The 27,610-nt window shown below is 39.0% G+C and overlaps 2 protein-coding genes across 3 annotated transcripts in view; both read right to left on the minus strand.

The window, feature by feature from the left end:
• Nucleotides 1-4,686: 4,686 nt before the first annotated feature.
• The window catches only part of FNTA (farnesyltransferase, CAAX box, alpha), a 32,280-nt gene continuing 9,356 nt past the window's right edge, over nucleotides 4,687-27,610 (minus strand). The window contains exons 3-9 of one of the 2 annotated variants that reach the window (XM_061177272.1): nucleotides 24,600-24,714; nucleotides 14,984-15,088; nucleotides 10,346-10,472; nucleotides 8,560-8,708; nucleotides 6,686-6,748; nucleotides 5,598-5,769; nucleotides 4,687-5,316 (exon numbers count right to left, since the gene is read on the minus strand). In XM_061177272.1, the coding sequence (XP_061033255.1) occupies nucleotides 5,194-5,316; nucleotides 5,598-5,769; nucleotides 6,686-6,748; nucleotides 8,560-8,708; nucleotides 10,346-10,472; nucleotides 14,984-15,088; nucleotides 24,600-24,714 (854 nt within the window). In that variant the 3' untranslated portion in view covers nucleotides 4,687-5,193. The remainder of the gene's footprint in view (nucleotides 5,317-5,597; nucleotides 5,770-6,685; nucleotides 6,749-8,559; nucleotides 8,709-10,345; nucleotides 10,473-14,983; nucleotides 15,089-24,599; nucleotides 24,715-27,610) is intronic. The other variant, XM_061177273.1, reaches the window with a different exon arrangement.
• Nucleotides 25,874-27,401, minus strand: LOC133081347 (cytochrome b5 reductase 4-like). Its single transcript, XM_061177451.1, has 2 exons — nucleotides 27,056-27,401; nucleotides 25,874-26,938 (listed from the first exon to the last, which is right to left on the minus strand). Exons 1-2 carry the CDS (start codon nucleotides 27,387-27,389, stop codon nucleotides 25,896-25,898), a joined length of 1,377 nt encoding a protein of 458 aa, XP_061033434.1. The 5' UTR covers nucleotides 27,390-27,401; the 3' UTR covers nucleotides 25,874-25,895.

The following is a 27,610-nucleotide window of genomic DNA, read 5'->3' on the forward strand; positions in this document are numbered from 1 at the left end:
ATTGCTTCAGGCAAAAGGGAAATTATACCAGAAGGAAACTTGGAACATCAGGAATGAAAGAAAAGTAACAAAAATAGTAAATCTCTCGGTAAATGTAATAGGCCACTCTTCTTGAGTTCTTTAAAATATGTTTGGTGGCTGAATGCAAAAAGTGTAAAATTGATGGGGTTTTCAATGTAAGTATAGGTAATATATAAGACAGCTATAGCATAAATGGTGGGGGTCAGGAGACCTATACCGTGGTAAGGTTTCTACATGCTAGTTGAAGTGATAAAATATTGATATAAATAGGCTGTAAAAAGTTGAATACGTATTATAAAATTCCTAGAGTAACCACTAAAAAATAATACTAGAGAATAACAGGAAAATCTCCGATCACTTGGCAATTAAATAATACACTTCTAAATAATCCCTGACTCAAAGAGGATGTCTCAAGAAGGGAAATTAGAAAATATTTTGAGCTGAATAAAAATAGAGTGTATAGCATTAAATGCTTATATTGGGGAAAAAATCATCATCTAAGCTTGGATCAATCTAAGCTTCCATCTTAAAATATTAGAGCATGTACTATACTAGAAATTTGCTAAGAGAGATCACACACACACACAAGTGTGAGGTGAAGGATCTGTTCACTAATCTTAACGTGGTAGTCATTTCACAATATATAGCAAATCATCATATTGTATGTCTTAAGCTTACACAGTATTACTTGTCGATTATATCGCAATAACTGCTGGGCAAAAAAGCTAGAGTGGACCAAATCAAGTAGAAGGAAAGAAATAAAATGTGAGAGAATTCAATGAAGTTGAAAGTTCTATTATATATACTTTTTTGTTTTTAAAGCTTGTCCATACACACTGACTTGCCCATTAATGGGTTACAACCCAATTTGAAAAACATTGCTTTTTATAACATAACTTCCAGAGGGAAACCTTCTGGACTCTTACTAATTTATAAGTTAATATCTGGGATATAACCAATTACAGAATTGAGTTGAAGGCCTCACTAAAGGATGTAAGTAACGAAATTTGTCCTCCTTTGTGAACCCTTCCTGACTCCATCAGGAAGATAATCCCTCCTGCTTCTGTGTTCCCAAATAGTACTTCTTCAACAAGCTAATAAACATTTTCAGGGTACTGAGGGGAGTAGCATACTGTTGGTCTCTCTCAAAATTGGGATCCCTGAGGGCAGAGATAGTAGTGTCTTACTCTCTTCTCTAGCTCCAGATTTCCTTTATGTGGGTCCAAGCTAGTGCTAATTGCTATATTTGAGATTTTAAAATTTTAATTCATTAATAAAGGAATAAACCCATTACATGTTAACAAAAATAACATTTTATGAAACTTATATTTTCCAAAAACCAACCAGGAAAATGGCAGTTTCACATTTTTGCAAATCTCTTTCATCCAACTTAATAGAAGATTTCCAGATTCTCCTATCTGCTTCTATATTCAATCTGTTGGAATATGGTGTTTTTGGTTGAAGTACATGAAGAAAATCCACTCATACACACAGATACATAGTCAGAAAGGGAGTATTTTAGGAGTCTTTTAAGAAGTTGTGGATATTGTTCAATACTACACCAAAATTCGACAAGTGGTGGTTTCTCAAAGGTTAGTTGCAGTGTGGAATCTGCAACCCTATCAATGTACTTTTTGTGTTCTGTTACATCTGGTAATGTGAATGGATTGTTTATGCATTCATGATAATATCATAGATGGGTCATTTGGGAAATATTGGTCCATTGAGCTATACGGATCCACCAATTGTGGATACATTTAACTATTCATTATTGATTCAATAATTAATAATTCATTAATAATTCATTAATATCATCACTTTGATTTCATCAGAAGGTAGCGGGAAGCTGTCAAGCTGACTGGGGTAGATTAAAATTTTCCCTCAAAAGCTCAAATTTTATGCCTGGCAACAAACACTCAGTTGTTCAAGTACAAATGGCTTTCCAAGAAGAGTGGCCTGTTTGGGCCACAACTTACACAATTGCACAAATGCTTTTCTTCAAGACAACCAAAAAGTTTAGGCATACTTCCATTCAGTCACACAAAATACTGAAAAAACAGTGAGTACTGTGAATAAAATATATAATTACTGATTCATCAAGTACATTGTTCAGTGAATGCATGGCAGTGAAGAATACAATGACTACTCAGTACCACTGCCTTGATTTGTGCTAAGGCACCAGCAGTTTTACCCACTGTTTATGTGCCAGCAGTGCAGATAGCAACACAGTGAAAGTATTATTGGATAAATAATTTTGAGCTAACAGCCCCTCCACAGACCACATTTTAATTGTTAGTCCAATGAAAAAAGTGCACTGCCAGGTCTCTGTATTTAGCTGCCCATCAGGAGATGGCCCTCATTAGGATCATCAAAATAAGATACACTTGAATCATGGGGCCTCCTCACCTGATTCCATACTCACTAAGCAACCTTTTGATAAATGCCACCTAAACTTCAGGCAGAAAATGCTAAGTGGCTAGGCTGATGCAATTGCTTGGTCCGCCTGTTACATTTCTCAGTGTAAATTAGTAAACTGCCATTATGCTTTTTATTAAACAGTCTCTTACGAGCTTTGTTGAGTCAGCAGCCCTGAATCTAATCAGTTTGGGGACACTGACGAGGTAGTTTCTGAGAGTAAATGCCATCTTATGAAAACTTTTCTGTACAATTTTTTTTCATGACACCTTTGAAATTGTCTACATAGGGATGACACTTTATGAAAATTTCAAATATAAATTCAGAGATTTTTGGAGTCTAAAAACAAAAACTGACATGTAAAATGTTAAATACCCACAAAGTATATTTTCTCCAGGAATTTTTTTTCACCATTATCCTAGTTATTTTGTTTTTGTTTGTTTGTTTTTAATCAGACTGGTCTTCCTTTTAATTAGTGTTTTTTTTAAAATTTATTTTTATTGGAGTACAGTTGCTTTACAATGTTGTGTTAGTTTCTGCTGTACAGCAAAGTGAATCAGTTATACATATATCCCCTCTTTTTTAGATTTCCTTCCCATTTAGGTCACCACAGAGCACTGAGTAGTTCCCTGTGCTATACAGCAGGTTCTCATTAGTTACCTATTTTATACATAGTAGTGTATATATGTCAATCCCAACTCCCAATTCATCCCACCCCACCCATTCCCCCCTGGTATCCATAAGTTTGTTCTTTACATCTGTGTGTCTATTTCTGCTTTGCAAATAAGTTCATCTGTACCATTTTTCTAGATTCCACATATAAGTGATATTACACAATATTTTTCTCTTTCTGACTTACTTCACTCTGTATGACAGTCTCTAGGTCCATCCACGTCTCTGCAAATGGCACTATTTCGTTCCTTTTTACGGCTGAGTAATATTCCACTGTATATATGTGCCACATCTTCTTTATCCATTCATCTGTTGGTGGACATTTAGGTTGCTTCCATGTCTTGGCTATTGTAAATAGTGCTGCAGTGAACACTGAGGTGCATGTGTTTTTCTGAGTTATGGTTTTCTCTGGATATATGCCTAGGAGTGGGATTGCTGGGTCATATGGTAGTTTCTCCAGGAATTATTAAAATACTGTTATTGGGAGTTCCCACAAGCTGTGCAGCATGGCCAGAAAAAAAAATGTTTGTTTAAAAAATATATTGTGGGAATTCCCTGGTGGTCCAGTGGCTAAGACTCTGTGCTCCTAATTCAGAAGGCCCGTGTTCGATCCCTGGTCAGGAAACTAGATCCCACATGCCACGACTAAGAGTTCGCATGCTGCAACTGAGGATCCCACACGCCACAACTAAAGGTCCCACATGCTGCAATTAAGACGTGGTGCAGCCAAATAAATAAATAATTTAAAAAATATATCGTTATTTTCTGAATTCTTGAGATAACTGTTCTTTTTTTTTTTTGGTTTGTTTTTTTGCTGCACCACGCAGCTTGCAGGATCTTAGTTCCCTGATCAGGGATTGAAGCCAGGCCCCTGAGTGAAAGGGCTGAGTCCTAACCACTGGACTGACAGGGAATTCCCTGTTCTACTCTATATAATTTCTTGAGTTATAGTTTGGTGCTTTGAACACTGAACAAAAATTCTTTATTGATAAGGTGAGATTTAATTACGTGCAGGTACACAGAAACTCTCTTGTTCAACCTTCAACTCCTTTCTAGCATGTCTTCCTGAAGCGTGTAGGCTGGAAAGCTATAAACTACATTTCCCAGATTCCTTTTTGCAGTTAAGGGTGTTCGATGTCCTTTAGGTTCTTTCCGATCAGATGCACTAAAGTGAGCCTTTACTTTGGAGCCACGTCCTGTGGGAAGGGAAGCAGGTGAGCCTGCGTGGAATGTGGTGGAGCACAGCAGTTCCTGATCCCAGCACAGGCAACAGCAATGTGATGCTCCAGTTCTGCAGTGGGGTTTTGGGACATATTTCTGGAAGATCGGGTAATTATTCTGTGAGCTACCTATATACCTCAATAAACCCTGTGAGTTTTAAACCACCTTGAGTGAATTTTCTTGCTTGTAGTCAAGAACTGACCACTTCACATTTTAATTACATTTCCTTTAACATAGTCATGTTTCTGGTTTCTTCAGTTTTATAGCAATATATCCTTCCTCAATTGCTTTTCTAAGCCGAGACAATGTCCCCTGTATATAGTTAAATGCTATTTAAAAAGTCAAACCACTATGGCATTGTTTTAGGATACAGCTATAATTTTATTACAAAACCATTCTTTTGGCATTAGTTGGTTACAGTGATAGCAAGATACTGTGAGTGTGGCAGAGCAGCTCTAATGTAACAACTGCACTCCCTGCTTTCTGAACTGAAATGTAAGTGACTCATGTCCTTTACATACGCGTTGCCTGCAAACATTAACGCTGCAAATCCTGACACATACACCGTTTAGGGGAGTTGCTGCTAAGGGGTTACAGTGAATGCTGAAAGGCTACCAAGTTCCTCTGGGGACTTCCTGTTTCTCCTCCCTCCCCTGAATCACTCTGCTTAACAAGAATCAAATCACTCAGAACCAGTCTGAACAGCAGCAGCACCCCAGGAGCATCACACTGGGTTCATGTTAAAAAGCAGTGCCCGTGTAATGTACGTTTCACACCACAGGCAAAGGGGATGATCGCTCTGGTTTTTAACTCCTGAGTCTCTTAGAAAAATAAAAGCATCCCATCAAGTTCTTCTAGATGGTGTTATTGCTGTACATTTGTAGGTGGGTCACTTTCTGTGCTGTGTTTGCTTTGAAGAGATCTTCCAATATATCTCCAATATTCCTTTCTTATAGTGTCCTTTTCTTTAGCTAGGATTTCACATAACTGAAAATGAACAACAAAAATTCATTAAAGGAAATGTGTAATTCAATCCCTAGGGCAAATGCGTTTGGACTAGTACAGTTTCATTCAGGTCGTGATCAAATGAGATACACCACTAGAGTCACATACTATGTGCACTAGTGATGTGGGTGTCGCCCTAAACAGCAGAATAGCCCTGCACGGAATTCTGAGTGGCTGTGTTGAAAGGGGCGTGAATACTGGTGTCGCTGGGCAGACCCAGCTTTGAGGCTCCAAGAAGAAATCGCTGAGTCCTGCCAGCTTACCTCTAATGCTTTATTAAGAATGTCCTCCTTGTTGTCACATTGGTTTTCCAGCATGTCTTCATAGATGTCCACGAGAAAGGCAATTAGGTAGGGGGAACTGTGACTTGGTTGTAAATCAAGTAATTGATTTAACAGGTTGGGATACTTGGAAAGACCACGATCCTGCAAAATCCTAAAAAAAAAAAAAAAATTATTCCCAATTTTGAGAAGGAAGAACAAAAACAGTAGAAAGATCAAGAGAAAATGACCCCTGTGATATAAGCAAGAAAAGGAAACATTTTGAATGAGGTTGAAATGAAATGAAATTTTTAAATTAAATGTGAGCTTTATCATGCATAATTAAGAGCTGGGTAAAATTAGCTAAAAAGAATAATGAAGTTTAAAAATAATCATTTGTAAGTCAAACTGCAACATACAAAATTAAAGGAAAAAAACTCCATTTTCTTAAAATTAAAAGTGAAGGAAAAAAACAGGAGAGACATTTCTGTGTCTTGAGATGGTTATTCATCCCTTTAGCTCTCCAGATATTATAGGCCCCAAGCTCTGACAGATCTCCAAATGTGACTGAGCTCCATGCTTTGTGCTCTTTGGGCCTGTTTCCTTGGAGACCCTTAAGTTTGACAAGGAGCCAGGTGATGTCAGTGGCAAGAGAAACCTTGCTGATTTAAGGAGTGAGACTTGTAACAGGAGATATCCGGAAATGACAACACAAAGAGTGGCTATGCGTCTGTGCAATCTGTTTGTAAGTGATTTGTCTTGTCTTCCCGTGATCCTGAGCTGAACAGAAACTGGTGTGTGTATTCCGTTCTGTGACATAAAGACACCAGGATTCATAAATGCTGTTAAAATTGTGTCACTGTCTACTCATGGACTATTCTAAAAACTGTGCTGGTATGTGCCTGGGAGGTTAAGGAAAGGGTAGAGGGTACTGTTCTTGGGTGTTATCATAACGCTGTTGCACTTCTGCTCTTAGATCCAGAAAAATGGAAAATTCTTTAGTGTCCTTTTGGAATCTTATTATGGAACATATTCCATGATGACTCATGTTAGCAGGTTAAAAAAAAAAAAAAGCAAAAACAACCTCTTACCCTTTCAAATAGTTCCATGCACTTTCATTATGTGGTACTAGTTTGATCATTTCCAGAGTGTACCTGTAAGAAAAAGACCACAAATAAACATGTGTATAACTCTGCAAGAGCAGTGCAATAATGAGAAACAGTCTTCCTATGATGGTGGCACAGCTTGGACATGAGCTTTCACTTATCTCTGCTGGTGGACTTGGTACCTCCCTAGGTTATATCTGAATTAGAGACTCCCTCGTGGCTGCAATGGTCAATTCTTATTTACAAAGTAATACGAAGGCTCAGTTCACAAATGGAAAAGAAGTTAATGTTGGAGACTTCCTTTCACTTAGGCTTTCCCTCTGAAGGAAATGTCAGCTACAACAAGGAGACTGTCCTTTTTTCGCTGAAGCAATCTTGGGGAAAATGTCTAAGACATACTTATGCCAGAAAAATCATTACTCATTGAAAAAGGAGAACTAAATAATCTTGGAAGCTGTAATAAAAAATAGACAAGCATGGAGATTATATAGACAAAGAATAAAAATAAGAAACCAACAACTGCATATTTCTTATATTCCAAAACAAAAGTACCTGCAAACTATGATGTGATTCCATTCCAAATGGACACTCCCTACTTTTCTCTTCCCCTTAACCAGATTATTAATTGTAATTTAAATCCAGTTACAAAAAATTCCAAGGGAGTTACAGAACTTTGCTTCACTATATACTTGCTCAAATGAGTTAGTCACTGACTAAAGTTTAGTAATCTTAGTTTTGTTGCAGTGCTGTTTTAACAGCATTTTTTTTCACAGAAAGTAATAATAAACTCATTCAGCATTACGAAAATTATGAATATTATAAAGAAAGAAGGCTGGAGAAGAGAGTTAATATAGGACACTAGATTGGAGACTGTGTGTGTGTGTGCTTTTTTAAAATTTAAATCACCAGAACCCTATATATAGAACAGATAAAATTAGAGCCAACTGCCCTGATCCAAGCAGAAGTAAGGGCAAGGGAGATGAGAGGCAGATGTACCATAAAATCAGCTCTTCCTAGGAGCTGTTGAAACAACTTTTATAATTAAAATATGATTATGATCTCATCAGGCTATAAAGACAATAAACATATTCAAATTTCAATCAAGACACTGAGACAAATTAGACAAAGTCAGAAAAGAGGTTTATGGACAGAATACAGAAATTCATGCCAATTCAGAAATTTCTAGATCGTATAACAGCATTTTGTATGCTAGAGCAGTTTTCAACTGGGGGTGATTTGGGCTGGGGTGGGGTTTACTACTGAGATATAGGGTATAAAGGCTGAGAATGCAGCCACACATCCTATAATGCACAGGACAACAAAGACTCATTGGCCCAAACCCTGCACTAGAGTAACATGGCATCTGGGGACTGTTATCTAAAATTTAATGAGATAGTTTTAAAATAAAGCTTCCTAGATACTATGAAATCTGAGTTCTTCTCAATCTACAGTAGCAACAATATTTCAAGAAACTTAAGGCACTACAAAGTAAAGGTTTACTATACACCAGGGGCCGCCAACCCCCAGGCTGTGGACACTCCCCATTGCTCACATTACCACCTGAACCAATCCCACCACCAGCCCCACCCCACCCCCGGTCCGTGAAAGAATTGTCTTCCACGAAACCAGTCCCTGGTGCCAAAAAGCTTGGGGACCGCTGCTATACACTATATTATTCGTAAATTTATCATTATAGGTTTCATGTAAGTATTCTGTCTTATTACTTCTATAAGGGTAGGATTGGGGCAATCTTGATCTTTGCTGTATCCCAACGCCTTTATGCCCTGTACCTCAGTAGTAACATGAGACATGGTAGGCAAACAAATATTCTTTTAACGAGTGAACAAGTGATTACTAACTGGACTTCTCTCTCCAAAACAGCACGATCATTGTAGCCCGTGGTGTTAGAAATTACGAAGTATCTTTGGTTCCAGACAGAGTTATTTCTCACATCCTCTTTGAGAAGTTGGTCTACATACTGCAGCTCATTATCCCAAAGTTTAAATTCCTAAAAGAAAATACAAAATAAAACATCCAATTAGAAATGTCTTATCATTTATTAACAATAAAAAAAAATAAATAAAACTTCAGCAAAGCTAAGCAGGTAGAACTGAAGACATGGACTCATCACATATTTGGAGGAGAGGGATGCTGAAGGTCAGGGAAATGGCGGGGAAAGAAAAGTCATCAAAGACAGAGGAATGGCGATGAGGAAGGAAAAATTAGGAAGTGAGAGTGAGCAGCCAGAGTGGCTGTCATTCAGTAGCATCTTGTGGAAAACAATTTAGATACCAAGCAGCATGTTTTAACTTTGACCCAAGAACTACTCTAAAGAATTAAATCAAAAGAAAAAAAAAAAGTATACCTAACTAAATCCTTATGCATTGTTTATGGTAAAAATGTGGAAGAAAAAAACCAAACTCAGTAATAAGACAATGATTAACTGTACTACTGTATATTAATTTGATGTGATTTGACATTATTACATATATTAAGTAAAAGGGAAGTATTCAAAAATGCTAAAATACATGTAGATAAATATACAATTGGATTTAGATATAAATTTTTACATTACAAAGCTGTTTTAATTTAAAAAATTATGGAGAGAAGAGAACCAACAAAGACAATTTGAAAAAGGAGTAAAAGGTCAAAACGTACAAATGCCACAAAAGTTGGGGACGTTAACTATGAAAAAGCTAACGGAGATATATTGCTTATTTGATACTAGCAAAAAACTAGAATTTCATAAAAAAATAAAAATACTAAATGTCTTTAAAAAATGTATTCCTTTAATCAAATTTGGAAAAGTTTAAATTTTTAAGCAATAAATTTTTTGGTGAAATACTCTTGGTATAATGAACAGTGCAGAAAGTAGCAATCCCTGGAAAAAATTCACCAGACACAACACTACAATTGTTTGCTGGAATAAATAAAAATGCCCAGAGTGGGAGTTATAACTATTTTCTTTTCTTTTTTTTTTTAAAGACTTTTTTGATGTGGACCAATTTTTAAAAGTCTTCATTGAATTTGTTACAATATTGCTTCTGTTTTATGGTTTGTGTTTTGGCCCCAAGGTATGGGGGATCTTAGCTCCCCAAACAGGGATCGAACTTGCACCCCCTGCATTGTAAGGCGAAATCTTAACCGGTGGACCGCCAGGGAAGTCCCATAAATGTTTTCTTCTATTCAGGATTTAGCATAAAATTTTAACAAGTGGGCAGAAATAAAATGTACAACAGTTACTGTAAAATCATATTTCAAAGTTTATGCATGCAAAACCGTAATATGTAATACGTCCTTGTTAATTAAAATAACACAGCTGTATTAAAAATTTACAACTACTTTTTCTATTCAATTTGCTAGCAAATACGTGACACAAATTCAATCCAAAAAGTATTTAAAAAGTCACTATTATTCTTCTTTAATGTGAAGTTACTCACCAACATATCCAAAGAGATTATAAAGGTTAACCAACATGAAGGATGTCAGGTTTAATTAAGTATCTGAATAATTCTTAATTATTATATATTGTTTGTAATGATCTACATGTGTGTTTCAGTTTAAGTACACTACAATTTAATAGTAATTAAATTATTTAATTCAGTTAAAAAAATAAAAATCTGCAAAACACAAGAAAGGCAATACCTGAATAACCCACTGTCGATGTTGCCAGGCGTGATAATTCTTTGCATCCTGATTAAGAATATCAGCAATAAACTCAAGCTCCTGAGATGGGTCTCTCAGCCATTCCACTAGCACTCGCCTATGATGCCTAAAGTCGAGAGAAGTTTCGTGTTTATTTACCCCAAAATGAAAGTATCAGCTGCATGTGTTAGGTGATGTGGAGGGACGCTCAAGAAACAGCGATTTATTTCTAATTCTCAAGACTCTACTAGAAAGAAAAGGTACTACACAATAAACGCTAAGAGAAAAAATTTCAGAACACTAAGTAACAGCTGAGAAACATAAAACAGTGATTTGCACGTAAAATGAAACCAGATAATAAGAGCTTAAAGAAGGTTTATCTCAAGCTAAATCTGAAAGTACAGTAATCTCTTGACAACCACAGTACCCTGTGAAAGAATTTTTCAACATGCCCAGATGTCACAATGAGATTATGGGAAATGTGATACTATTTTATCAAGTATGGAAGCCCCTCTGGTTATCAACATGCTGTCAGTTTTCCTTAAGTCCTAAGTGCCACCATTCAAGCAACTTCTTATTCTACCAGTTTGTGAGCAGAATGGAATTCACTTCTTCTCTGGCAAGTAGCTATGACAAGTTGCAAGTCTGTCAAAACAGGAGTTTCTGTACCAGGAAAATACTTCTAAGAGTTCTCTATTGGGTTCTATTTTTATAATTTTCTTTAGCTGAAATATCTATAAAAATCTATTAGTGAAAATGTTCTAAAATTCACTGTGGTGATGGCTGCACATATATACCCCTTAAATGGGTAAATAGTATGATATGTGAATTATATCTCAGTGAAGCTGTTTTTTTAAAAAAAACCATTAGTATTCATTATACTAAAAGTGAACAGGGATAATGGGGGAAAGGGGAAAGATTTAATGCTTAATGGGTGACCTATTCTACACGCATGGAAAATTTAAAAATTCATCTTAGAGAATATTAAGAAGGCAAGATACTACCAAGAGGAAGATCCTAGAGGGAACGGTTTCCAAATAATTTAAGAAGTCTTCCAAGTCAGTGAGTACATTAATAATTTATTTTTCCAGGTTACTGGTAAATTCTATAATTCAGGAAAAACTTAAGAATTAGGTCCTCCAGTGTGTCAAAATGACTTCTCAGAACAAAATACTAAGAAGCTCTCTCTGATGTTCTATGATTTAAAGAGTATTAATTAAATACAGGGGTTTGATCTTACAGCATAAGTTTTCATAGTGAATTTAATAAAAAGTGACCTGGCATACAGGATTTGCATTACTTGTACTATACTAGATATAATAGCAACTAGCGGAGTGGGCAATTTAGAATGTACCGTAATTAAAACCTGCCAGGTTTCCAACAGCAGCTGCTCTGGGTTTCTTTTTTTCTTTTTAAATTTTTAAAATTTTATTTATTTTTGGCTGTGTTGGGTCTTCGTTGCTGCACACGGGCTTTCTCTAGTTGCGGCGAGCGGGGGCTACTCTTCATTGCAGTGCGCGGGCTTCTCATTGCGGTGGCTTCTCTTGTTGTGGAGCACGGGCTCTAGGCATGTGGGCTTCAGTAGTTGCAGCACGTGGGCTCAGTAGTTGTGGCTTGCAGGCTCTAGAGTGCAGGCTCAGGAGTTGTGGCTCGCGGGCTCTAGAACGCAGGCTCAGTAGTTGTGGCACATGGGCTTAGCGGCTCCGCGGCATGTGGGATCTTCCCGGACCAGGGCTCGAACCCGTGTCTCCTGCATTGGCAGGTGGATTCTTATCCACTGAGCCACCAGGGAAGCCCGCTCTGGGTGTCTTTATATTTTGTTTTTCATAACGATAGGTGCCAACGTGTTAATGACAGAATCTGCAGTGTCCAGAAAAGGAAGCTACTTCTCTTCAGCAAAAACTAGATGTAATCAAATGCTGAGAATGCTTGTGATGTCTGGATTATTTTTTCTTTTAAGATAAAATGGTACATAGTTTATATATCTCTTCAAGTACTTTTCTGGATTTTTTTTTTTTTGGCCGCAACACACAGCTTGTGGGATCTCAGTTCCCCGGCCAGGTACTGAACCTGGGCCACGGCAGTGGAAGCGCCGAATCCTAACCACTAGACCACCAAGGGAACTCCCTTCTGGAGCTATAACCTCCAAATATTTACATAAAAGCACCTTAATTCCGAAGGGTCAATGCCTTTTAAATGAGGGACTGAAACTCTCTAGCTAATCACTTTTGTCACTAAAACAACTCTTTTATAAGGCAATTTCTCAGGAATGCAACCATCATGCACTTACAAAGAAAGAAGCTACAGAGGTAAAGTTGTTTAAAATTCTACAAATGGAAATCCACAACAGCTAGCACTTCCATGCTTTGCCAAATGTTCAGTTACTCACTGTCAGATCTATTATGTTCTAATTCTTTGAAAATTAAGTAACTACTTATGGTTTGTACTCCTTAACGAGAGTATTTGATCATACAGATTATTATTAGCCAACTGGGCCAGAGAACAGTTCACTCTCCACATGTGTCCACAGCTGGGGAGCTGTTCCTTCTCCTAAGGCTAACGTATGTGTTGGATCTCTTCCCAACTCCAAGCAAGCCCTTACTCTATCCCCCTTTTCTCCAGAATTCTCACCTTCTCTCTTTCCAGTAACTCTCCCCACACCATGAAGTCTTTGCCACTTGGAAAAACAAGACCCAAAGACACAGTCCTGACTAGCTGCTTGCTCCATCTTCTTTCTCAACAGCCAATTGCATCTCCCATTAGTGATTCAAGCACTGCTCCGTGGCTCATTTCCTCTTCCCAGCCCTGCCCTGCCCTGCCCCTGGTGGGAGAACTGCTCATGCCAAGACCAGTCACTGGCAACCGCCTACTTAACAATCCCACTGGTCATCTCTAGCCCTTGCTCTCCTCGACCTCTCAGCAGTAGCTGATACTGCCATCCATCACTTTCTTCTTGAAACTCTCCCTTCTCTTGGTTCCTGTGAGGACACTAACTTCTGGTTTCCTTCCTCAGTCGTCCTGGACCACCTCTCTGCCTCTCAGATGCGGATGCTCACCAATGCTCTGTCCCCAACCTTCTCTAATTCTCCCTGAGCATCCTCATCCAGAGCGGGGACTGCCACTCCAGAGGAGCATTTTTCAATCACTTACTGGACAACTGGACAACTTTACACAGGTTTTCCATAAGCACATCAAATTCTACTTGTCTAGTACTGAATCCACCCTTCTTTCCCAAAAATGTGCTGCTTTGTTTCCCAAAATTCCCCAAGTGGTCAGCACCACCATTCACCCAATGGTCAAGCCAAAAATATAGACATCATTCTTCTCTGTCACTCCCCTGATAAGTTTAACTTCAAAGCCTGTTGCTTCTGCCTCCAAAACCTCTCTCACATGTACCCTTCTCTCTCCCATACCCTACCACACTCTCCCCTGGCCCCTACACTGCCATGGCCCGCCAGAACTGTGAGCCTCTTCCGCTATCCTCCACCCTGCTGTCAGGGTAAAGCTCCTAAGACACAAATCTAATCATATTACTTCCTTAATTAAAATTTGTCAGGAGCTCTCCACTGCAGCTAAGATCAAACCCCAAACCCTTACCAATGTTCATAAGGCCCTTTATGATCTCGTCCTAGGGCCCCCAAACGTACTCTAATCACATGGAATTACATGCAGTTCCTGGAGTGCACCAAGCTCTTTCATGCCTCTTCTTCCAAGAATATTCTCTTTGCCTCAGCAGTCTTTCTTCTCAGAAATCATCCTTAAATCTCAGGCATAAAGACAGGGTGGTGTGTGTCCCAGTCATTACATTGGAAAAACATCAAATGGAGGCAAGCCCTGCATGAAGAGCAGGCAGTCAGTGGCACAGAAGTGGAGACAGCTCTTGACGGACACCATGCTGCTGCGTCTCCTTCACCATGACCACGGCAACGCCACCTCCTTCTCTCCTCCTCCTGCTCTTCCTCGACCGTCACCTCCATCACCACAGTCGCTACCATTCATGGGGGGCTCACTAAATGCTGGGTACTGTCTGGATTCTTTCTTTCCTATTTGTTCTCTGCCCTCCTGTCCCATAACTTCTCTTTTCCCCCACTGTGTCCTGCTCCCCCATCCTCCTGTCTAAGTTAGGGGCTTAACTTTTAGAACAAATACACACTGTAAAAAACCCTACCATTATATTTTTCACACTGTTCTGTAAAGTAACTGGTTTTATTATTTGCTTTCCCTTTTAGACTGTGTCTCATTCATCTTTGTACCCCCAGCATCAATAAAAAAATTTTTAATAAACAAATGAATAAAAGATGAAATACCAGAGAGTCATTTTATAACACACTGAATAGAAACATTTTTTCAGATTTTTCACTCAAATTTTTTCCTGACTCTAGTACTATTACGTGCTAATGTCGAAGTTTGAAATAATTACGGCAGCAAACATTTGAGTGTTAACTATGGGTCAAGCACCACTTCAAGCACTAAACATAAAGTTATCTCAGTTACTCCCAACAACACTGTAAGACTGGTGACATTAGCTCCAATGCAAGCACTGTAATTATAAAGAAACAAACAGTTCCCTATGGTTTCGTCACCCATTGGCAGGTACTATTAGCATAGTGACTTATTTCCTTCCTATTTTCATCTTACCAAACTTGATAGTTTTTGGGCTGTTCCTCAATTATTGCCGTGATGTAGTTCATTTCCTCATGTAGATCCTTTTGAAGTGACTTTAAGAGAACTCTCCGAAAATGCCTACAGCAAACATCAAGCATCCAAAGTCTCATTACTCCACATAAATTGCCCAGCCACAGTATCAAATGAAGTCACAAGACAACAACATAGACACATTTTTTGGTAGGTACTCTATATAACCAATAATTCAGCAATTTAACCGCTTGTGGTTGTCCAAACTCATAGAACTATCTGATGAATGGAAGAATCAAGCATTTTGAAGCAAAATAGTGAAAGGCAGCAAATGTGAGACAGAAAACAACCAACAAATGATTATTTCCAGGTAATACTCTGGTTACTAGTGTTCTATTACACAAGAATCAAAAACATCTCTTTCCCCATATGGTATAACCTGCTCATTTAGATGCATTACTCATATAATAAATTAATTTCATTATAAACGTTATCATATATTTTACTTTTAGAACCACCATAAAAATGCTACTTATAAATGAAACAAGTTTCTCTTTTAATTTCTTCACAGGTGAAGTCAAACCATTAAAAACACCTTTTCCCTAAAGACATGATTAGTTCTAGTCTATTTTTACTTCAAAATTTCAAAATATTCCAACTCAATATATAATGAGACAAAAAACTACTTTATTTTTTAAATTTTTTTTTAATACATCTTTATTGGAGCATAATTGCTTCACAATACTGTGTTCGTTTCTGCTGTATGACAAAGCGAATCAGCCATATGTATACACATATCCTCATATCCCCTCCTTCGTGAGCCTCCCTCCCACCCTCCCCATCCCACCCCTCTAGGTCATCGCAAAGCACCAAGCTGATCTCCCTGTGCTATGCGGCTGCTTCCCACTAGCTATCTATTTTACTTTTGGTAGTGTACATATGTCGATGCTACTCTCACTTTGCCCCAGTTTCCCGCCTGCCCCATGTCCTCAAGTCCATTTCTATGTTTACGATTTTATTCCTGCCCTGCCACTAGGTTCAGCAGTACCATTTTTTTTTTGATTCCATATATATGTGTTAGCATATGGTATTTGTTTTTCTCTTTCTGACTTACTTCACTTTGTATGACAGACTCTAGGTCCATCCACCTCACTACAAATAACTCAATTTCATTTCTTTTTATGGCTGAGTAATATTCCACTGTATATATGTGCCACATCTTCTTTATCCATTCATCTGTCGATGAACATTTAGGTTGCTTCCATGTCCTGGCTATTGTAAATAGTGCTGCAATGAACATTGTGGTACATGTCTTTTTTAATTATGGTTTTCTCAGGGTATATGCCCAATAGTGGGATTGCTGGATCATATGGTAGTTCTATTTTTAGTTTTTTAAGGAACCTCCATACTGTTCTCCATAGCGGTTGTATCAATTTACCTTCCCACCAACAGTGCAGGAGGGTTCCCTTTCACCACACTCTTTCCAGCATTTACTGTTTCTAGATTTTTTGATAATGGCCATTCTGACTGGTGTGAGGTGATACCTCATTGTAGTTTTGATTTGCACTTCGCTAATAATTAGTGATGTTGAGCATCTTTTCATGTGCCTCTTGGCCATCTGTATGTCTTCTTTGGTAAAATGTCTATTTAAGTCTTCCACGCATTTTTTAATTGGGTTGTTTTTCAATATTGAGCTCCATGAGCTGTTTGTATATTTTGGAGATTAAACCTTTGTCCATTGTTTCATTTGCAAATATTTTCTCCCATTCTGAGGGTTGTCTTTTCGTCTTGATTATGGTTTCCTTTGCTGTGCAAAAGCTTTTAACTTTAATTAGGTTCCATTTGTTTATTTTTGTTTTTATCTTCATTACTCTAGGAGGCGGGATAAAAAAGATCTTGCTGTGTTTTATGTCAATGAGTGTTTTTCCTATGTTTTCCTCTAAGAGTTTTATAGTGTCTGGTCTTACATTTAGGTTTTTAATCCATTTTGAGTTTATTTTTGTGTATGGTGTTAGGGAGTGTTCTGAATTCATTCTTTTACATGTAGCTGTCCAGTTTTCACAGCACCACTTATTGAAGAGGCTGTCTTTTCTCCATTGTATGTTCTTGTCTCCTTTGTCATAGATTAGGTGACTATATGTGCATGGGTTTATCTCTGGGCTTTCTATCCTGTTCCATTGATCTATATTTCTGTTTTTGTGCCAGTACCATACTGTCTTGATTACTCTAGCTTTGTAGTATACTTTGAAGTCGGGGAGCCTGATTCTTACAGCTCTGTTTTTCTTTCTCAAGATTGCTTCGGCTATTCGGGGTCTTTTGTGTTTCCATACAAATTGTAAAATTTTTTGCGCTAATTCTGTGAAGAATGCCATTGATAGTTTGATAGGGATTGCACTGAATCTGTAGATTGCTTTGGGTAGTATAGTCATTTTCACAATATTGATTCTTCCAATCCAAGAACATGGTATATTTCTCCATCTGTTTACATCATCTTTGATTTCTTTCATCAGTGCTTTATAGTATTCTGAGTAGAAGTATTTTGCCCCCTTAGGTAGGTTTATTCCTAGGTATTTTATTCTTTTTGTTGCAACGGTAAATGGGATTATTTCCAGAAAATGGGTTTGCCCATTTTCTGGAGAGTTTTTATAAATGGGTGTTGAATTTTGTCAAAAGCTTTTTCTGCATCGATTGAGATGATCATATGCTTTTTATTCTTTAATTTGTTAATATGGTGTATCACATTGATTGATTTGCGTATACTGAAGAATCCTTGCATCCCTGGGATAAATCCCACTAGATCATGGTGTATGATCCTTTTAATATTTTGTTGGGTCCTGTTTGTTAGTATTTTGTTGAGGATTTTTGTGGCTATGTTCATCAGTGATATTGGTCTATAATTTTATTTTTTTGTGATATCTTTTTCTGGTTTTGGTATCAGGGTGATGGTGGCTTCGTAGAATGAATTTGCGAGTGTTCCTCCCTCTGTAATTTTTTGGAAGAGTTTGAGAAGGAAGGGTGTTAGCTCTTCTCTAAATGTTTGATAGAATTCACCTGTGAAGTCATCTGGCCCTGGACTTTTGTTTGTTGGAAGATTTTTAATTACAATTTCATTACTTGCAACAGGTCTGTTTATATTTTCTAATTCTTCCTAGTTCTGTCTTGGAAAATTGTACCTTTCCAAGAATTTGTCCATTTCTTCATGGTTGTCCATTTTTCTGGCATATAGTTGTTTGTAGTAGTCTCTTATAATCCTTTGTATTTCTGTGGTGTCAGTTGTGATTTCTTCTTTTTCATTTCTAGTTTTATTGATTTGCATCCCCTCCCTTTTTTTCTTGGTGAGTCTGGCTAAGAGTTTATCAATTTTGTTTATCTTCTCAAAGAACCAGCTTTTAGTTTTATTGATCTTTGCTATTGTTTTCTTCATTCCTATTTCATTTATTTCTGCTCTAATATTTATGATTTCTTCGCTTCTACTGACTTTGGGTTTTCTTTGTTCTTCTTTCTCTACTTCCTTTAGGTGTAGGGTTACATTGTTTGAGACTTTTCTTGTTTCTTGAGGTGAGACTGAATTGCTATAAACTTCCCTCTTAGAACTGCTTTTGCTGCATCCTATAGGTTTTCAGTTGTGTTTCTGTTGTCATTTGTTTCTATGTATTTTTTTATTTCTTCTTTGATTTCTTCAGTGATCTCTTGGTTATTTAGTAGTGCACTGTTTAGCCTCCATGTATTTGTGTTTTTTACAGTCTTCTTCCTATAACTGATTTCCAATCTCATAGCATTGTGGTCAGAAAAGATGCTTGATATGATTTCAATTTTCTTAAATTTTCCGAGGCTTGATTTGTGACCCATGATGTGATCTATCCTGGAGCATGTTCTGTGTGCACCTGAGAAAAAAGTGTATTCTGCCACTTTTGGGTGGAATGTTCTATAAATATCAATTAAATCTATCTGGTCTATTGTGTCATTTAAAGCTTGTGTTTCTTTATTTATTTTCTGTTTGGATGATCTGTCCATTGGGTAAGTGGGTTGTTAAAGTCCCCTACTATTATTGTGTTACTGTCAATTTCTCCTTTCCTGGTTGTTAGCATTTGCCTTATGTACTGAGGTGCTCCTATGTTGGGTGCATAAACATTTATAATTGTTATATCTTCTTCTTGGATTGATCCCTTGATCATCATGTAGTGTCCTTCCTTATCTCCTGTAACAGTCTTTATTTTAAAGTCTATTTTATCTGATACGAGTATTGCTACTGCAGCTTTCTTTTGATTTTCATTTGCATGCAATATGTTTTTCCATCCCCTCACTTTCCGCCTGTATGTGTCCCTATGTCTGAAGTGCATCTCTTGTAGACTGCATATATATGGATCTTGTTTTTATATCTATTCAGCCAGTCTGTGTCTTTTGGTTGGGGCATTTAATCCAATTACATTCAAGGTTATTATCGATATGTATATTCCTATTACCATTTTCTTAATTGTTTTGGGTTTGTTCTTGTAGGTCTTATTCTTCTCTTATGTTTCCCACCTAGAGAAGTTTCTTTAGCATTTGTTGTAAAGCTGATTTGGTGGTGCTGAATTCTCTTAGCTTTTGCTTGTCTGAAAAGCTTTTAATTTCTCCATCAAATCTGAATAAGATCATTGCTGGGCAGAGTAGTCTTGGTTGTAGGTTTTTGTCTTTCATCACTTCTAGTATACCTTGCCACTCCCTTCTGGCCTGCAGAGTTTGTGCTGAAAAATCAGCTGTTAACCTTATGGGGATTCCATTGTATGTTATTTTTTGTTTTTCCCTTGCTGCTTTTAATATTTTTTCTTTGTATTTAATTTTTGTTAGTTTTAGTATGTGTCTTGGTGTGTTTATCCTAGGGTTTATCCTGTACGGGACTCTCTGTGCTTCCTGGACTTAGGTGACTATTTCCTTTCCCACGTTAGGGAAGTTTTCCACTATAATCTCTTCAAATATTTTCTCAGACCCCTTCTTTTTCTCTTCTTCTTCTGGGACCACTATAATTTGAATGTTGGTGCATTTAGTGTTGTCCCAGAGCTATCTGAGATTGTCTTCAATTGTTTTCGTTCTTTTTTCTTTATTCTGTTCCTCGGCAGTTATTTCCACCATTTTATCTTCCAGCTCACTTATTCGTTCTTCTGCCTCAGTTATTCTGTTATTGATTCCTTCTAGTGTATTTTTCATTTCAGTTGTGTTGTTCATCTCTGTTTGTTCTTTAGTTCTTCTAGATGTTTGTTAAACATTTCTTCTATTTTCTCAATCAGTGCCTCCATTTTATTTCCGATATTCTGAATCATCTTTACTATCATTACTGTGAATTCTTTTTCAGGTAGATTGCCTATTTCCTCTTCATTTATTTAGTCTTATAGGTTTTTACCTTGCTCCTTCATCTGTGACATATATTTTGCAGTCTCATTTTTTTTTTTTTGATGGGTGGGATTGTGTTCCTGTCTTACTTGTTGTTTGGCCTGAGGCGTCCAACACTGGAATTTGTTGGCTGTTGGGTAGGGCTGGGTCTTGGTGCTGAAATGAGGACCTCTGGGAGACCTCACTGCGATGAATATTCCCTGGGGTCTGAGGTTCTCTGTTAGTCCAGTGGTTCAGACTCGGAGCTCCTACCGCAGGAGCTTCGGTCCTACCCCTGGCTCATGAACCAAGATTTTGCAAGCTGCACAGAGCAGCAAAAAAAAAAAAAAAAAAAAAAGAATAATAAGAAAGAGTAAAAAATAAAATTAGACTAGGAAACTAACAGATATGTTAGAAAGAATATAAAAATAAAAATATAGATGAAACAACCGTAAGGTAAAACAGAACCACAATAGTAAACAAGAGCAGAAGGGAAAAAAAAAGAGCAGAAGGAAAAAAAACAAAGGTAGAAAAGGCCTTGGCTGTGGAGGGTGGGGCCTAAGCAAGGGAGAGGTTTGGGTGGTGGGCGGGGCCTATGCTTACGACTGACAGGGCTGGAAAAGGCCCTGGGGTGTGTGTGGGGGGTGGGGCTTAGGCTCAATGGAACAGAAGGGGCCCAGGTCTGCCTCTGGTCTCAGAGGACGGGGGACCCGGGCTGGGAGCCCAGCTGGCTTCCTGGGCCCACGTGGGCAGGGCAAACACCCTCTGCTCCTCTCCTGCTCCTCCCATCCTGGAGGGCCCCTCCTGCTGCCTCTCCTCCTCTCCCCCGGCCTCCCTCCTATGCCTCCAGGACCCACGCATCCTAGAGGGGGCTTTGGAGGGCGGGGGACCCAGCCTGGGAGCCCAGCAGGCTTCCCAGGCTCGAGTGAGTAGGGCAAATGCTGGGCACTCTCCCCCCCGATCTGAGCCCCCGAGGGTCCCTCCAGGCATAGGAACCCCTCCCCTCTCAGCCACCCCTCAAGGGCACCGGTCCTGTCTGGCCTCCACTTCTCCTCCCTGCTCAGTCCCCCCACATCCTACCGGTTCACTTGGGGGTTCCTCCCATCTCCTTGGGCTTAGAGGTCCCCCACCAGTGTCTGGCAAGCACCCTAGTTGTGGGGAGATGCCAACTCTGTGTCTTCCCACACCGCCATCTTGACTCCACCCCCCAAAAAAAACTACTTTAAAAGTTATCTCTTAAAATGAAATGCTAAATAGAGGAGATGACAGTATTTCTCTATTATAATTAGTTTAAAGAAAATGAGGCTTCACAGAGCACATACACATACAGGCAGCCTGGTTCATATGGGTAATTTCAGGTATACCGTTTTTAAGAAAACAGCAAATAAACTTAGGAAATTTTAAATGCATTCTAAGTTGCTCTGAGCTGTGTACAGTCAGGAATTTCTTACAAGCTAAAAATGTGCATATTAGAGACATAAAGTGATGGAAGATCACACTAACAGCTCTAGATAATCCTACTAAAATGACAGTAAAGAAATAAAAAGGGTATAAATCCACAAGGATGAGGGGATACCACAGCAATTGGAAGAGGTCAACAAAACGATGGAAAATGGTAAGCTGATAGTTTTGACTGACTTAGAAAACCAGAAAGTGCCAAAAACCTGTCAACTGAGGAAGAAAGGTTCAGAAATCAGATGTATCAGGTATTTCCGAACCTGGAAGTCAAGGGTGGGGCTGAAAACAGTTTAAAATGTAGACAGAGTCCTCAGCAGCCAACATCCTTCCCCCCACCCTGAGCAGAGAGGTGACAACATCTCCCAACCTGGGGTGTGTGTGTGTGTGTGTGTGTGTGTGTGTGTGTGTGTGTGTGTGTGTGTGTGTGTGTGTGTGTCTTTTTTTTCCTCACACAGAGCTCCTAAAACCCTTGTAAATTCCTGAGTGATAAGAGCACTCGGGCATCTCGTCTACTGAGGTGATTCTGGTTGGGCTCCTGGATGGCTCCTGGTCACCAGAAAGACCAAGCCTTGATTAGAAACTTGGAATGTTCAGCCCCACCTCCCATCTTCCAGACAGGGGAGAAGGGCTGGAAATGGAGTTAATAATCGATCGTGTCCAGGCAAGGAAGCCACCATTAAATCCCAACAGCAGGGGATTTGGAGAGCTTCCAGGTGGGTGAACACATCCATGTACCAGGAGGGTGATGCACCTCAGCCCCACAGGAACAGAAGCTCCTGTGCTCGGGACCCTCCCAGACCTCGCCCTATGCACCTTTTCATCCAGCTGTGCATCTCTGTGTTTTATCATACCATTTAATAAACTGGTAAACCTAAGTAAGTGTTTCACTGAATTCTGTGAGCTGCTCTAGCAAATCGGTTGAACCCAAGGAGGGGATCGTGGAACCTATGATTTATGGCCCACCAGTCAGAAGCACAGGATGTGCGACTGGCATTGGGGTGGGGCAGGCCTGTGGGACCGAGCCCTTAACCTGTGGGATCTGACGTTACCTCCAGGTAGACAGTGTTAGAATTGAGTTAAACTGTAGGACACCCAGATGGTGTCACAGGGAACTGCTTGGTAGGGGAAAAATCCCACACACATTCGGTGACTAGAAGCGCCAGAAGTGAAGTGTGTTTTGTGAAAGTAAAGAAAACACACAGGAGAAGGAGGACTAGGGTTTTCCTAAAAAGCCTGGGCAGCAGACAAGTGGCTTTATTTTCTGGAAAAATCCAAAGCAGAAAGAAATACCAGACACAGCAGAAGGCAGGGTGAGGTAAAGGCTGGAAACAAGGAAATTTAAAACGCTGATACACTGAACAGCTGAGATGCCCCCCACCCCTGTCTTCCCCTGCCAGATTTGACCCCCAGAACTGTGGCAGCCAAATGTACACTCCTCAGACAGCTCTTCTTCAGAGAAACAAAGTAGTCAAGAGAAAAGACCCAGAAATACTGACATATGAAGACGTCAAACAAAACAGCCGTGCCTCCATGCTAACTTCACGGTAAAGCCCTCTAGGTGACAAGTCCTGCAACACGAAGAGATGCCAAATCAGGTTTTTCCTGCTTCCACTGTAAGTATGAAAGGAGAGCCAAGAATTACCACTCATTTGAGAAAAATGTTTACATTAAAGAGACCAAAACAAATAAACAGAAAAGTGAAAACATATCCCATCCGTGAAATAAACAAGATGCTATTAAAAAAGAATATTCAGAGAAGATAAAAAGAGCTCTTGTAAATTAAAAATGAGTGCAGATAGAACAGTTAGAAGATAAAGTTGAAGAAATCTCAAAAGTAAATAAAAAGAGATAAAAGTAAGAAAAGACAACCTCAGAAGTACAACATGCAACTAAAAGGCATTCCAGAGACAGCCAACAGAGGAAAGAGAGAAGACATTATCAAAAGAACATAACACAAAAAAAAATTTCCCAAAGCTAAAGAAAAGGTTAAAATGAAGGAATGGGAATCTTCTCAATAGAGGCTGAAAGAAACAGAAAGACAGTTTTAAAAATCTAAAGGAGAATGATTTCCAATCCAGAATTCTATCACTAAAGCTCGAAGAGACTGAAGACACTTTTAAATTTACGAAACCTCAGTAACAATTTCCATCACAGCCTTCTAAGAGTTTTCTTGTATTCAAGGATCTGGTCTATAAAATGAGAGTAAAGCAGGAAAGAGAAAGATGTGGGATCTAGGAAACAGGGACCCGACACAGGAAAGAGCTATGGACCAGACACGCGGTGCCCAAGTCCTCGGAGAAGAAAGGAAGGAACTGAAGGGTTACCTGCTGTGCTCAACAGTAACGAGACATTCTACATGAGCAGAGTCTGGGAGACAGATAACTTGCTGGTAAAAAGAGAACAAAACTAAATAAAAAAGCCAATCTGTTAAAGGAAATGTAAATATACAATGAAATGTGGGTCCACATGAACCATGAACTGATTACTGTGATGGAGACAGTATAGGAGACTGAACTCTGTATCTTCCATAGAAGGAGTAATGTCTAAAATGAAAAAATTAAAAATAATCAAGCATATGATTAAGAATATAGAGGTGATTTTAAGAAAAAACACCTAGGAGTTGTTGCCTCTGGGGAGTGGGACTCTGTAGTGAGAAGGAATAGAGGAGAGATTGCTATTTTTCATTCAGTCTCTGACTTTTAAACTCATATGTGAATTGTTGTTTTCATAAAAATTAACGTTAAGAAAAAAGTCATCCAAACTAAAACCTGAGACATTCACACAGGGAATATTAATGATGTGTCTTACTTACCACACTGTGTAATTGGCTGCATTTAACTCGATAGCATCTCTGGTTAGTTTAAAAGCTCGTTCACTTCTCTCGTCACGCTGCAGGACAGCCCGGAAATAATCATAAACATCCTGAACTAGAAACAGAGCACACAACTGCATTAGGATGGTCTTTCTTGTTTAAAACGACCACTATAGTACAAAATGTTGTTTTACTCTATAAGGAAGATACTTTATTGTACGTATACGATTTATAATACGCAAAAGAAAGAAAATCCAATGACTATGACTGCCACTCTGATAACTTGTGTCACAGCCAGGATGCACGTACAGGGGTTGATGCCAGACTCCAGATCCCCCAAAGACCTTATGCATTAAAGAAAAATTAAGAGTGCATATATCCAAATATATTCACTTAGCTGTTTTTCTCACATTTTATTTTGATCAGTTTTTTTTTTTTTTTTTTTGGCTGCATCAGGTCTTAGTTGCAGCAGGCAGGTCCTTCGTTGTGGTGCACAGGCTCCAGAGCGCATGGGCTCTGTAGTTTGCAGCACGTGGGCTCTCTAGCTGAGGCACAAGGGCTCAGTAGTTGCAGTGCATGGGCTTAGTTGCCCCTCGGGATGTGGGATCTTAGCTCCCCGACCAGGGATTGAACCCACGTACCCTGCATTGGAAGGCGGATTCTTAACCTCTGGACCACCAGGGAAGTCCCTGATCAGTTTTTTTTTTTTTTTTTTTTAACTTAAGAATATTTTTTATTCTACTCTGTATCAAGGCCATAGACACACAAAATGTTTGGATCACTTAATAAGTTATAACATTCCATGTTTTCATAGTAAGAACAAGGACATAAATGATCATTTCCTGAGTTTACAGTGCAATGTAAAATTTAATCTGTATTGCTAATCAGACATCTTACAGCATAGAAATGTGATCAAAATGATCATTTGCTTTATCATGTCATAAAACATAGGAGCTTATTGTAGAACAGTGATACAGTTTAAATGGTAAGGAACTTTGTGATTCATAACAAAGAATCCTGTATATACTTGTTGCCATGATTGACCTTCCAGGACAAATATCAGTAGTAAAATAAGTTATGGCACAAAATAAAGTCAACAAGGTATCTATAGTGAAGAAACATTTGATTTCATTTAAGAAACTAAAACCTGGATTCTAGTTAACCTATACACAAAAATGTTCTTTTAAAAAACCCTAAGTAATCACAAATTTAGCTAACACAGTTGAATGACCCCTCTTCATTATGCTGTAAAACTATGGATCTCATCTTTGGAAAAGTTCAAATCATGCAGCAACTTCATTCCTTGTTCTGTAAATGGCAATGGTCCACAAATGAGATGAGGACCTTGGACGTGTCTAAACTTCTTTTCAAAAATTCAGAGAGCAGAGCTGGTGAAATGTATCCCCGTTTGCCATTCCATTCAGAAGTAGGTGCTGAGAGAACAAATTCAAGGTCAAATCTTTTATCCTTAAATGCTAATTTCTCCAACTGGCTTCTCCAAATTATGTGATCCTCTGTTTTATTGAAGAACATCAGCTTCACTTTCCTGAGACTGGGTATATTAGTCAAAGCATAACTCAGTACTTTAACCATTGGTGTGAAGCTTGTTCCTGCTGCCAATAAAAAGAGATCTTCCAATTCTTGGAACTGGGATATTTTAAAATTGCCCTCGGGATTGCTTACAGAAACATAATCTCCAATCTGAAGATGATCAAGCTCTGGTGTGAAGAGTCCAGCAGGGTAGATTTTGATCAAAAAGTAGATGTATTTATTGTTGGGAAGAAGTGGTTCCTTGAACTCTGAGAATAAGGAATCAGATACAGGTGTATATGGCTTCACAATTTCAATACCTGTATCCTTCTTTGGAATAAGTGAATTATGATTCTCCAGGGGATGACCAAGGCATTTCCAAGAAGTATTCTCTTTTTTCTTCAGGACAATCTCTATTTTTCCCACATTCTCAACAACTCGCACAGAAAAATCTTCCTGAATCTCATGACTTAGGGCAATATGTATAAGATATGAATAATCCTTGATAACTGTTTCTGCTCTAAAGGAATCATCCCGGTGATCAGCTATTACTGAGTCTAAATTGATATCCTTCTGTTTAGTATATATGACAATGGTGACTAAAGCGTCTCTTTGGAACCAGTCATAGCTTGGAGAACTAGGCCCTTCTTTGGCAAGTGGATCTGTCACTTGGCTCTTGGGAAGCATGCCGTTTAAGAGTTTCTTTTCCTCATGATAGTCTTTAGGAAAAGCAGGTTTAACGGCCATCCTGCCAACCAGGCATTCTTTCAGCATGGATTCATAGTTGACCCAACGATGAACCATCTTGCCTCTTCCAGGACTAAGTCACTAGCCACTGCAGCCGCTGACCTTCAACACCCCCTGAAAGGAGTGCAGGGTGGAGATCAGGAGTGACGCACTCTGTGCTCTGGGAAAACTGGCAGGACAGGCCTGGTCAAAAGGGTCAGTGCCATCCGCTCCTGCTGCTCTCATAAGTTCCTCTTCTCCACCAGGAGGACACTCCATACACGGGCTGGCATTATAAACAAAGCCTCTTATGCATATCCAACAATCACCTTTCTTGTTGTGGTTTTTAAGTTCTTCTTCAGTTACTTCAGTTAATCTTCCTTTTAATCCTGTTAGGTCCTTTCCACTTTTGGTCAGTCGAATCCAATCCATAAGACTTCTGCCCTGTTTCAGAGGGACCTTGCTATGCCCCCCGGAGGAGACGCGCTGCTGCGAGCTGGAGCCCGGGAAAGACTGGGAAGGGACGTTCAGCATCCTGGACCCTTGGCCCGGGCCCTGCCCAGGGTACGCCGCCTGATGGGATAGCTTGGCGCGACCCTTCTGGGGTAACACCTCCGGCTCCGGCTCCGAGGCCGGGCAGAGGCCAAGCCCCCCCCCGATCAGTTTTTTTTTAACTGAAAAAGTAATATACACAATGATAGAAAACTCAAACAGTACAAAAAGGCTCACGCTAAGTTTGCATTCCACTAAATTCC

Source organism: Eubalaena glacialis, chromosome 20, assembly GCF_028564815.1.
Source record: "Eubalaena glacialis isolate mEubGla1 chromosome 20, mEubGla1.1.hap2.+ XY, whole genome shotgun sequence".
Lineage (NCBI taxonomy): Eukaryota > Metazoa > Chordata > Mammalia > Artiodactyla > Balaenidae > Eubalaena > Eubalaena glacialis.